The sequence below is a fragment of the Mercenaria mercenaria genome, chromosome 1 (genome assembly GCF_021730395.1).
Source record: "Mercenaria mercenaria strain notata chromosome 1, MADL_Memer_1, whole genome shotgun sequence".
Lineage (NCBI taxonomy): Eukaryota > Metazoa > Mollusca > Bivalvia > Venerida > Veneridae > Mercenaria > Mercenaria mercenaria.
Genome location: NC_069361.1, coordinates 49,429,024 through 49,442,100, shown reverse-complemented (window position 1 = coordinate 49,442,100; position 13,077 = coordinate 49,429,024). Strand labels below are relative to the sequence as shown.

At 31.8% G+C, this 13,077-nt stretch overlaps 1 protein-coding gene across 1 annotated transcript in view; it reads right to left on the bottom strand.

Annotated features, from left to right (window-relative positions):
- Positions 1 to 7,082, bottom strand: part of LOC123538728 (uncharacterized) — a 69,911-nt gene extending 62,829 nt beyond the window's left edge. The window contains exons 1-2 of the mRNA XM_053547094.1: positions 6,467 to 7,082; positions 5,687 to 5,803 (exon numbers count right to left, since the gene is read on the bottom strand). Of these exons, the coding sequence (XP_053403069.1) occupies positions 5,687 to 5,803; positions 6,467 to 7,082 (733 nt within the window). The remainder of the gene's footprint in view (positions 1 to 5,686; positions 5,804 to 6,466) is intronic.
- Positions 7,083 to 13,077: the final 5,995 nt, after the last annotated feature.

Here is a 13,077-nt window from a genome sequence, read left to right as displayed (position 1 = left end):
TAATATGTCTTTGCCATTGAAAGTAATGTTTGTTTCAATTGTTTGTTTGGGAGCTTCAGTAGAGAAAAGACCTTGCGCGTCGATGAACACCGGTTATTTATCTCCTTAGGAGCATATTAAGGTACTTCCGCAAATTTAAATTAGAAATTCATGTGAAAAATCAGAATCCTCGAAACAGCTTTCGAAATGCAAGGACACAAAAATATATATGATAAAACTTGAAAAGATATATCTGTAGGTAAGCTTACGAGTATGAAAGTTACGTTGAACCCTATATCCACAGTGCTTTGGAAGAAAATGAGTGAACATTTTTGGTGCAAAATTTTAGTATCGTATGCATCCTAAATTGCTATAAAATATTTATTTTCAAATCAAAGAAATGCCAAAATAGTGCACACGAGCGCTATTTTCTCAAGAAAATGTCGTTAAACATTCTAATGCGCAAAACACGTGCACAGTTTTTCTAAAATATTTCGCCTCCATGTTTATTTCAAGAAATAAAATATATGATTGTTCTTTTACCTCAGATTTCCTTACTGAAATATATATGCCTCCTTATCAATGGTTAGAGATATCCATTTAGTATAGTTTTGCACTGTCCGATCTCCTTAATTTGTTACCGATCCTTTACCTTTAAAGAATAAACGCAATGTGTAATGATAGTTTTTCGCTTTACACACCTCTTTTGGACAAGAAAGCCGTTTCACTTAAATTTGTAAGCATCCGCTGACAAAATATTGATGAAAGATCGGGACTTTTTCTAAAAAACAGTTCGATTTCAATCATTTTCAAAAACTGGAAATATTGCACATTGTGTTGAATTTATAAATAAAACAAAAATCCTCCAAATAAGCCATTTTAGAACTTTTCCGGGAACTTTACGTTTCAGCCGAACAACGCATTTCAAGATGACACAAAACTGATTTCTCTTTGTAAACAATGTCAAAGTTCACCTGAGGAACATTGCTGGAAAAGTAAAGGTCTTACTTGTTTCAGTTTTACGTCCTGTATAAAACAATCAACTTTCAACTTTAAATGCATATATTGTTCTATGATTATTCCAATATAAAAAACCGTCCGATCTTTTCCGTGAGAAATAAAACGAAGCAAATTTAACTATTTGTTTACACTTCAACCATGTGAAATAAAGGCATGTACTATCACGAGACTCCCGTGCATTTTGAACCCTCGTGGTGAATAAACTGAATTTACTTTAAAGTATGGTGTCTCAGCTGAGCCAGTTATTTGTTAATTTCAGAGAACATACAATAAAGAAGTGTTTATGAGATTATGCATATGTTCGAATATTTACTAGTTTACTTTATATTAACGATGATAGAAAACAAGTGTGCACTCGGCAATTAGCAAGTCTATCATTTTCAGGTGTATACTGAACACTGATCCCAATGTTCGTAATTTTCAGATAAAGAACTCGTTATCCTTGGTTTTGTAGACAGTCTTAGTACTGGACCGCTGCTTCCGCTGTCAACACCGCAGTGACCACTAATGTAAAGTCAGTGTCCATTTCTATGCCGGAATTTCAATACACATTTATTGTAGGGATAATACACGCTTTTTTGTGTGTGTAGTAACGTCTGCAGAAGCCCGCGGGATTGTTTGTGACCGAGACCGAAGGCCGCTATTCTTGCATAAAAATATATTTCACGACGATTTATGTATTGTTTTCATATGTGATGACTTGACGATTCCGGTACATTTTTACTTACCATTCCAGTTGTTCTCGGAAACGGTAAACATGTTTTAAATATCCGTATCCAGGGCTCAGAAATAAACATCACTATCAAAAGCACATCCTGAAGGTTTTTAAGCGATTTTTTATCTCTCATTATTACAATATAAAATTACCGATAATTTTTCGTATCAGTTCACAATTTGGTGGACTCGATCACAACTTCAAGAATAATAACTTTACATTCGAGTTATATTGGAGTACGGATGAGTGCGAACGTAGTGTCATGTTTCCAAGCTGTTTATATAATTTCTTCGAGAAATTAGATAAAAACATACTGATTGATACATATCAAAATCATAAATATAATACCTAAAAACAAAGAATCGTACAGGTAAACACGCAATTCTTTAAAATTCACGGTTGTCTACAAAATCTGAATTGACGCAGAGTTAAAATGGGAGTTTAGCGTATTCGTTAGTTACTCAACTTATTGATACAGTAAATCATTCTATGGTTTAGATTGCATATTTAATGCTTCAAGTAGAGGTTTTTATGAAAGAAAAAAGACGTAGATACTAGATGTCAATCTGCGCAGAATTACATATACGTCCCTGGGAAAGCATTTTTAAAAATAAAAATCGGGTATTAACAGCACGTGAATTGCCTTGTTTGCACACGATTTTTCTCCCGTTAATACATGGGCGGATCCAGTGAAAAAAGTAGTTTTTATGCAAGAATATCTGTTAAAATCTATGAAAGTGTGACAAATCATCAGGTTATCTACAATTGTATACAAACTATAATACCTCCTAACATATTTTGTTGCACATTTTTTTTCTGCGATTTATTACATGCTGCATAAATTCTCATATTGTATAAAAAGTCGAAAGATCAAAATTGGCAAGTTTACGACGCATGAAACCTCTAAGGAATCATTATACACATCGAACTTGTCCCCGACCAGTATGCGGAAATACTGTGGCCAAATGTTTTAAGATTGTCTAAAATATTTGCATATAACGTGATAACGCAAATATTTCGATTGTTTTTGTAACTTATAAATATACAATCACGTATGTGTGAGAAAGTTACGTTAAGTAATTTCGGTAGTTAGCGCAGGAAGTGCCGAAAATTCCATTTCCACCAAATTTTCCGTGAGATAAGCAGCGCGTTAGTACATAAAGTCCACAATAGTAAATTAAAATTTTCTTATACTTGCACAATCCTTGAAGAGAATTTTGGATCGTTGCAAATCTTGTTCACATTAAGTCTGAGACTTCTCTTACAATTTTAGGCAGTTTGGTACACCATACATAGAAAAATCATTGTCCGCACATTGCACTACTTTTATGTATGCTGAAAATAGCAATATGTACAGATTTATTTTTGTTTTAATACATGAGGTGGTCAGATTTGAAAACAGATTTTGTACTAAGTTTAGTTCTATTCGGTAAGACAATTCTCCTATGCACTAATTGATACTTTGAACTAACTTTTGCCATTCATGAATTTTTAATAAAGTATTTTGAAAGGATTTATAAATCTAACCAAAAATTTGGAAAAATACAGGTAAAATATCTTCTTTGTTTATTTCCAAATTTTATTATTACTTTTTATACAGCTACTTTTACTTCAGATCTTGCAAACTGAGCTGTTTTTGTACTCTGAAACAGCTGCATTTGAAAGCTTTTGTTCACAATATTTTCACACCTCAATTGAAGGTCACTCTAAATTCAAGATGGCGGAAGTACCTTAAGCGCTAATAATTCCGACAAGCAATTTGGTAATAGACTGTGGTTATATTTCAAAACCAGTACAGTCGTGTAATAATTGCGGATAATTTTGTACGAAGGTAAGAAATATATAGATATATCAAGCGTTATATGTGATACATGTACATGTGTTGGTTATTACAGATACCACAGTGTTTTGGATACTCTGTATTTGATCAGGATCATATTTCAAGAAAGTCCGACAGTCCATGCTTCACATAATATATGCATCATATCATGATAATCTTATGACATCTGTTTATTTTGAAAAGTGTGACTTTTGAACTGAATAAAGTTCATTTACAACAATGCGAACTTGTGCATGTTATATAACATTTTATATAATCCAGCAATTTTCATTTTATTGGATAAAATTGGAAACAAAAGATTGTTAGACTTCTTGCAAATTCTATTTAACAGTTGTTCTTTAGAAGAATGCATTTCGTCTTTCCAGGTGTAAAATACATATATTTAATATTGCACAAACGTTGACCTTTTAAGGAACATTATGCAACTCCTGCAAGTAACTAAAATATCATTTTAAAAACTTATCAAGCGTATATCGATATATACAGTATTTGAGATAAATGTGATATCTGTTATATAAAGAAGACATAAAAGAGGTCATAAAATCAAGCATTGAGGTACACCCATCTTTTGAGACTGTGGATGTTTTATTTGCGAGTCCGGTTCTTAGCAAAACCAGTAATGGTGTCATAACGGGAGTGAGTCATGTACGCTTAAAGCTTTCATCATAATCGAGCTGAAATAAGTTAGAATAGATAAAATGTCTTATTTTGTTTATTTGGGTTATTTTTTATAGGTATGATGCAAATAATTTCTTTGAAGTAATAACACTTTATTTATGTAATAAAACATCATGGACGAAAAGATCAGCAGTTTTCAAAGATAAAGAATAAGGACCCTTATTATTTACCACTGCTAACATGTTTCAACAATGTATCAATAAATACTGTAGATTTAAAGCCATGTGGCATAAGTGGTTTTGACAAACCTGATTTTATGTAAATTATTTGTCTTTTTAAAAATGTATGCTATATAACAGGAGTTTGCTCTAGAAATGACAGGTAAAATTGAGATGGACCAATTGCCCAGGTTCTGTTTATTCCCGATTTAATAAATCGGAATAGAGTCGACTTTGTCAATCATTTATGGAAAAAGTTGATGTGAAATTTCTTGAAGCATATTTAAATCATTGTATCATGTCTATTTCATCAAATGATTATTTTTAGCGTATCTCATTAATGACACTTATTAAGTAATCTATTACTTCGGTAATTTAATTATTTCTTATCACATAGTTGATGTCAATGATAGATAGACTATTTTCTGGTAATCCTTGTAATACTGATGATTAGCTGGCAAAGTCCAAAGTTTGAAATAAATGAATCCTATCTTTTCTTATTGGATTTCAAAGTGTATGAAAACTATATGTTTCGTTGCCTACGACATTGACCTTAAAAGTAAGGACATTCCAGTCTCATCATTCTTAATGTTTGTGCAAAGTTCAGTTGGAACCCTTGGTCGTTTTAAAGAAATGATTCAGACACGAAGTGGTGTGTATTAAAAAATGCATTAAAATTATATCGTCTTTGACACTGACCTCAGACGTATTGGCGAGACTTATCTCGACACGTATCTTCTAAACACTCATTTGTTTGTGTCATTGTAATATCTCTTATTGGCGATAAATATTTAACATATATTTTCATTGGAATCACTTAAATTGTAATAAAAGTTATAAATAACAACATAGTGTTTCGTACAGACGAACGAACTAATGGATAGTAAACATTGTACATGCCTCTCTTCAGAAATGGGGTATGCAATCTCATGCTTATTTTTTTTTTTGAACGATTCGTTTTCATATTTATTCTTATAAATTTTAATCGTAACATTAGTTCCGTGTTTTCATCGAAAATAGCTAAATAAGTTACTTGAACTGTAGCATGACGCGTTTTGCTAATTTTTGTTACATATCCTCGAAATCTAAATTTGAAAGAAATACAGTCTATTTGTTACTTAATAAGACCTTTAGTTAATATAAAGATAGAAACCATATGTGTGTAATTATAAAAGCATAATATCAGGTCTTAACTAAATAAAGGCATTCCGCATAACTAACTCTGTCGGAATGGGACCCATATACATAAAATATAACCAGATATAATAAAATTCTCCTACATTCCTTATTGTGTACCTTTCATATCGGCCATATCGTTCTTCGTCGCTCCTGTGGTTATATCAATTTCTTGCAGTTGTTTTTGTAACGCATCATATCTGCCTGCATGATTTCCATCCATATTATTCAGGCATGCTGTAAATAGATGATATTACATGAGTGCCTTCTCATAGAGTCTCGCACTTTATTACTTTATTCAACTCGTTTAATAAATTCAATGTGGGAAGTCACAATTGTAATATCACATGTTAGCTTTTCCTGTCGAAACACCAAATATTTTACTTTAACTATAATAAACAAGTCAATTTGAGCAACGTCTCCTATATACATTAAACGACGTAGACATCATAGGTATATTACACCAGTGTATATCATTTTATGTAATGCTTTATTACACTCCCGCGACGTCAAACATGTGCTAAATACATGTAATACAAAATTAATTTTCAACAGAGAAAGTGATACCATATTCAAAGATAAAGTATGAAACCTCACCCTTTCTACGTTATGAAAATATAAAGCGAAACGTTGTTATAAAATAAGGGTAGTTATTATTGGATCATGGGGCGGGGATTTGTAGAGGTTATTACATAATTATCACACTCTAAAGTTATTCAATTCTCTTTTTTTTGTACCAAACTAATTTACATCTTTGCAGTGATATTGAACAAGCAGGACTGTATGTTTAAGTTTCATACTATCGAATCATTTTTGAAATAGGGATTTAAGTAATATATCAGATGGCTGACAGTATGTAAAGATAAGTATGATTTTGTTCAATCTGTTTTGCTTACTTACTTTTAATATCGTTTAACTCGCAATTTATATCCGTTAGTACTAATAATTTGCTTTCTAATGCATCTAGAAAACTAGTTTTGAATGCATGTAGCTCTTTGATGTGTTCGAATGACGACTGAATATCAATATGCCCTGAATCTGTTCTCCTTATCATGTCTTTGATTTCTGTATCCATATCTGCACTTATACCTGATGCTAGATGACTAAGAGCTGTTTCTAGCAAACGTCGATCTCTAGCATAGTCAGTTGCACTCATACTCATGCTGGTGGGATGCCCTTGAATGCAATTTCTGTATGCTTTTAAGGCTTGAATAGAAGCTGTTTCTGCAGGCGATAAACCTGACGTGCCCATGAACAATCTTTTTACTACGACCATAAGTAGGGACATATCCCAGCTTTGTACATTTGCATTAACTGTAGATGTAGATGGAAACAAAATGATATACTGTTCTTGGATAAGGTTATGAAATAATGCTCTATTTGATGCAAGTATATGTTCGAGGGTCTGACCGCTCCTTGCTGCTTCTCTAGTTACAATGCCTCTTAACACAAGCAGTCCACCCTCGCCTAACAACAGTATGTGTCTCAAATACCTCTCATTGTCTAAAGTTGCCATCGTCTGTAAAGAAATTAAAACATTTTTCACAACGGTTGGTGTTACTCTGCGGTTTGAAAAGTTAGATAGATCTGTGGTAAACACAGCATAATATGATATATTGTTAATTGCTTTTTTACGGTTACGTTAAAATTGCACCCACATGTTCATATCTCTGGGCACATACTCAACAGAATCTTTTTTACTAGGCATTTCTGGGGGAACAAAATGCTAGACACTCTTCTTAAATTTCTGTAACTGCCAAATCCATGCCCAGTGGAAATTATTGGAAGACGTAACTACACCGTTGCGAAGCTATTTGTGACGTGAGCAAAAGTGACCAAAAGTAAAAGGTGAACACAATTGTGTTTATTCTCCGTTCCAATCATGTAAATGTCAGGTAGGTAAATCAGTCTTGTTTTCATTTCATATAGAATGTAACCAAAGACGAGAGTCCAACTTACTATTTTCGTACATGTGTATATTAATGACCTCTGTGTCTCTGTATTTTCATGATATCAAGACAAAGGAGGGCAAATGACCAAAAATGCATTTCATATTTGTTGTTGACTAAGTTGAAACGTCCGCTTTTACTTACTCTTTGCAATTGTAAATATAACATACAATGCAGAAAAGAATGCTTCTTGCCGTGCGAATGACTCTGTATTGAGAAAAAGAGAGAAACAAACATTTTCTTTTTTAAAATTTAGTTTTTGGTATTTCTATCCCCTTTTCTCCGGGCATCATGAACAAACTGAAGCACAGGGAACAGAAGTCTTCATTTGCACAGAGCAGGTTTGACCGTCTTTGTGAAACATTTACATAAGATATAAAATGAACACAAAACCGACTTACATTGAGAACAAACCCTCCAAAATTGCTCGAAGCGATGTTTCCGCGTGCTTTTGGTCATTTCTTTTGAGCACGACGCGAATAGTTCCGCCGCACTGATTACGGCCACATTTCATTTAAAAACAGCATTTCCTATAATTCCTGATTAAAGAAAAAAAAACACCAAAAAGAAAAGCAGATATTGATCTCTGCTGTAACAGTGACCCTTTTTTTTGTGACTAACGCGGGAGGAGCGGTCAATATTGGAAGAATGATTAATTAACAATATGGAATTATAAGAAGTTAACTCCACTGACTAACAGCTATTAGAATGGTTTTCCAAATTTCACATGTAATAAGCATAACACTAAACTGAATGTTTTGTTTTCATTGAAAACATACTTGCATTTATTGAACTGTCCCTTCAGAAGTAGAGACAGTCCAGACCACGAAACAACCTAGACCACTAGACAACACAACCTAAAACACGAGAAAACCCAGACCACGGAGCAACCATGACCAGACGACTTTTACAATATATGCCCAACCCAGACAATATATAAACAGGTTGAAGCTCATGTATCAAAAAATAAATGTTATCTTGTTTAAATGTTTAAGAATAAGTAGATATCCATTAATTGCTGTTTGCAGGAACTTGGATTTGTTTTTGATTTTCAATATATTGACACTGAAACTGAATTTTAGATATCAAATGTAAAAATTAACTTGTTACTACACGCATTAAATTGTACAGTTATAAATAGTAAGTAGTATAATATTCAACTATAAATCGTTAGTAGTATAATCGTAAGTAGTGTAATATTCCATTATAAATCGTAAGTAGTATAATATTCAACTATAAATCGTAAGTAGTATAATATTCAACTATAAATCGTAAGTAGTATAATCGTAAGTAGTATAATATTCAACTATAAATCGTAAGTAGTATAATATTCAACTATAAATCGTAAGTAGTATAATATTCAACTATAAATCGTAAGTAGTATAATATTCAACTATAAATCGTAAGTAGTATAATCGTAAGTAGTATAATATTCAATTATAAATCGTAAGTAGTATTATAGTCAACTATAAATCGTAAGTAGTATAATATTCAATTATAAATCGTAAGTTATATAATATTCAACCATAAAACGTAAGTAGTATAATATTCAATTATAAATCGTTGACATTACTTACTAGTAAATACAAAGACTTTGACTATGTGTTGGCGGCTGTGGTCATTGAATATGAATTTAGCTGTTTGACTTTTGTTGTTATTTTTGATGATATTCATTGATTTGTTCTTCGTTGATCTATTGTATTTGTCAGCCCTATAACTTGTATTTATTAAAGGTCAGTTTTGTTGGTCATGTTTTATTCAAATATGCCTGAAATATCAAGAAAAATACTTAACCAAAGTGAATTGCATGATGTCTTAAAACACTATGCAGATTTTGCAAAGTCTTCAGAAATATGGTGTTCTTTTATAAAATAAAACACGTATACGAATTAAATATTTTAACAGCCAAGTCATACAGCAAAGTTTCTCTATCGTAAACAACAATGACAAATATTCAATTAAAAAGCCACGATTTCAAAACGCAGCCTCTCCGCCCATGACCCCGTCCCGCCCTTTCAAATCGTACATGCCATAGATGTATGTGCAGAAAAATTGAATAAAAAACAAATTCAACCATAATTAGAATGTGCAGAAAAATTGAATAAAAAACAAAACAAAATCAACCATAACAAAGTCAAACTTTAGGAAGGTTTAACACACTCTTGACTGAAACATATCTGAAATATATTTTATTGGTACATAAAGGTATAAATTTGAAAAAAGTATCGATCACGTACGGATGTACGTTTGTGAAATGCTCAATAAACGTTTTACTAACTGTACACTATATATATATAATTTACAGTAAGTTGGCATTTTACGGATGCCCACTTCTACGGTAAAAAAAATGAAAAAAATATATGTGTGTGTGTGTGTGCGTGTGTGCGTGTAACCGTGTATATATTAGCCAGGTTCATTATTAGAACAGGTAAAAGAGACAAATCCTTAAGAACAACAAAAACCAATTGAAAAAAGGTAAAATATTCTTAAAACCACATGAAGGATATCAGTTTTGTTAATGTAAAGGGGATTTAAAACATATGACAATACAATGTTTTTCCTTTGACTGGTGTACATATCCCCGTTTATCAATACCGAACCTTTTGAATTATAAAACGTCCGAGGGTTAAATAACAATGATTCTTTTGACTTTTTGTTTAATTGCATACAAGATACGAAAAGTGTTAGAACTGTAATACCAAATACCAAAAATTACTAAAGAAATGTAATTTTCAGTTAAGGAGATTAACGTGCACAAGAAAAACGCAGTTGAATAGGCACTTCGTGTATGATTGCTTCCGCAATGTGTAATGAGTGTGCTATATTGATTTAAGGAAGAAGGTTACCTTCATATTTGTATGTGCGCATGTCCAACCGGAAGCTAACGTAACGATTTACGACGACGTTTACGACAAATTAAATGTGTTTGTATATTCGTTCTCCTGAAAACAATTCATGACCCTGCCTCCGATATGATGCTTTATGGTTTAATAATGCAGAAATAATGAATAAACTGCCGCAGAAACGCTTCTAAACAATGTTGCCTTAAAATTCCATGGTAACATCAATTAAATTCAAGAAACCACAATTTTCTACAGAAATTTGAACAATTTTAGATCTTAGTTTTAGTATATAAATAACAAATTATCAACGGAACCTGAAAAATAGGTATTACAAATCAAACTGCTAGATTTTTTTATTTGAAAATGGCCGTTACAAGTAACCTTTCATCCAATTATATTCCAAATAACATTGGTTACCATCATCCATTTTCTTACATTCCGCATAACGTTTCAATATAACTACATAAAAAAGCAAAATATTGATGATTATTCAGAGCAAAAGACTCATAACAAATATTTCAGCAAATATTGGTTATTTGAAAATAGTTAAAATAAACAAAATGCACAGAATTACGTACTTTCAAGATAAAAGCTATTAATTTTGCGCGGTAACTGACACGTAACGTCATGAATTTCTGTAGAAAATTGTGGTTTCTTGAATTTAATTGATGTTACAATGGAAACGAAGCCCGTGACCTATGTATTTAAATGTAAAATTCAAAAGCGTTGACACTGATCTATTTAAGAAACACAGCTTCGGCTTTTTATTTTCATTTCAACAATATCCATGAGAATAATATCAGCATGCTGAACGATTTTTCCATGAAAAATGCCAGGTGAGGGGTACTGCTGTAAGTATTCTAGGCTGTGAAATTTGTTTGAATAAATGCAGATAACACGAAAATATAACTTACGTTAGAAATAATATGTTTTAAAGCTACATTAACTAGAAAGATAATCTTATTCGATGTTTTTTATAAGAAATTACGACAAAAAGCAAGATATATGCTATTTTAAACAGCTCTGTTGCCATGGTTACTGTTAACTTTAAGAAAATAGAGTACCATGTAAAGTGCTTGGTATTTTGCTAATAATATTTCCAAAATATTCCATGTTGGTCATTAACAGAATGGCACTGAAGCCGTCGAAAACCCCTACTTTTATACATAGTTGTTTAAAAATGAGAGAAAATGCGTTACCATGGAAACACGAGCCCCGCGACATATACATTTAAAGCTTATATTAGAAAGCTAACGTGCATACTAGTAAAATTATCAATTATGCAGACATCTACGGATATCAATGAAACTAAAATACACTGAAAAGTGTTAAATATCCGTATTTTCCTTCTTCCTTCAATATGAAATACCTTAAGAGGGTCATGTTCTTCAAACCTGGGTAAAAATTGAATTTGAAGGGACAGAGACAAACGAAATTGATATTGTAGCAGGTAAAACTTCATATTACACGAAATATAAACAAATGCTGCGGTTAAACTAACTTGAATTTACCCTTGTAACAAGGTAACCTACCTCTTTAAGGTAAATTACTTCTGAAACCTGATACACAGGTATGTTATCATTTTCCACTTTCAAGGAGACCTAATCTAATTTCTATTTTGTTTTTCGTTTACATATTTTTTTATCAGAAAGTGTTATAACCTAAAGTTTTTAAACATTACGTATCGACTGAGTATCACTAAAGGTAAATTAAGCATACATGAACACTTGTAAATATGGGGGTTATTTTTGTTTGTTTGTTTTACTTTTGGTTCAGCTTTTATAACTTGCAATTTCTCGTATTTCTAGATTCTTTAGTGTCAAACCAAAGCAATTCTTAAAGCTTGATCTTTTCTGTCCAGAAGAATTTTGTCGGTATTCGTAGCTATTGTTATCTATGATTTGGTCTTGTTAAGTTTAATGTGTCACCGCCATGTTATTTAGTGTCGAGTGAATTAAATATGTAGTATAAATAGTAAAAATAGAAAAAATTGGAAACTTTACATAACCTGTGTTCGAAAATATTAACCTAAATATATTTTTATAGATATTAAACTTAGATGAAAAATATATTAAAAAACTGTAAAATTAATTATCATTACCTTAAATCTCTAATTTATCTGTAGGGTAATCCATAATAAGTGTAATAGCAATTTAACAAAACCTTTTAATGTGACTGCGCATGCGTTGATTTTTCACTGGCGGACCTCGAGGGTAACACTACCACATGGATAATAGTCTTGTAATATTTCTTAACTAAATTTATGATAAATGTATTTTATACTTTGAAAAGTAACCGATGTTAACATCTGTTTTTTGACTTATCCTTTAGTATGTCAATGATTAAGTTTGAATCTTAGCGGCTGTCCATAAACACTTGCGTTAAGAGTATGGATAACTATAGATGTCACTTGCTCCGTTACGGGGCTACTATTTGACATAAACAATTCGGGTCTACAATTTTATTCAGAAGGTAAATTGGGACAACATTTTTCTTACATATTGTATATCTTTTTTTAATGTATCATACAGCAAGTTGTTGTAAAATCAGATCATAGAGATTAATATTCTGAAATACTGCAAATCTGAAACTTAGGAAATATGGCAAATTGTTGATTCCTTAAAAATTCTCAGAAACCAATAGAGGTACTTCATTGAACTTCAAAACAGGTTGTAAGACAAGTTTATCTCCGAGGTTCTATTTTTCTGACATTACCTTA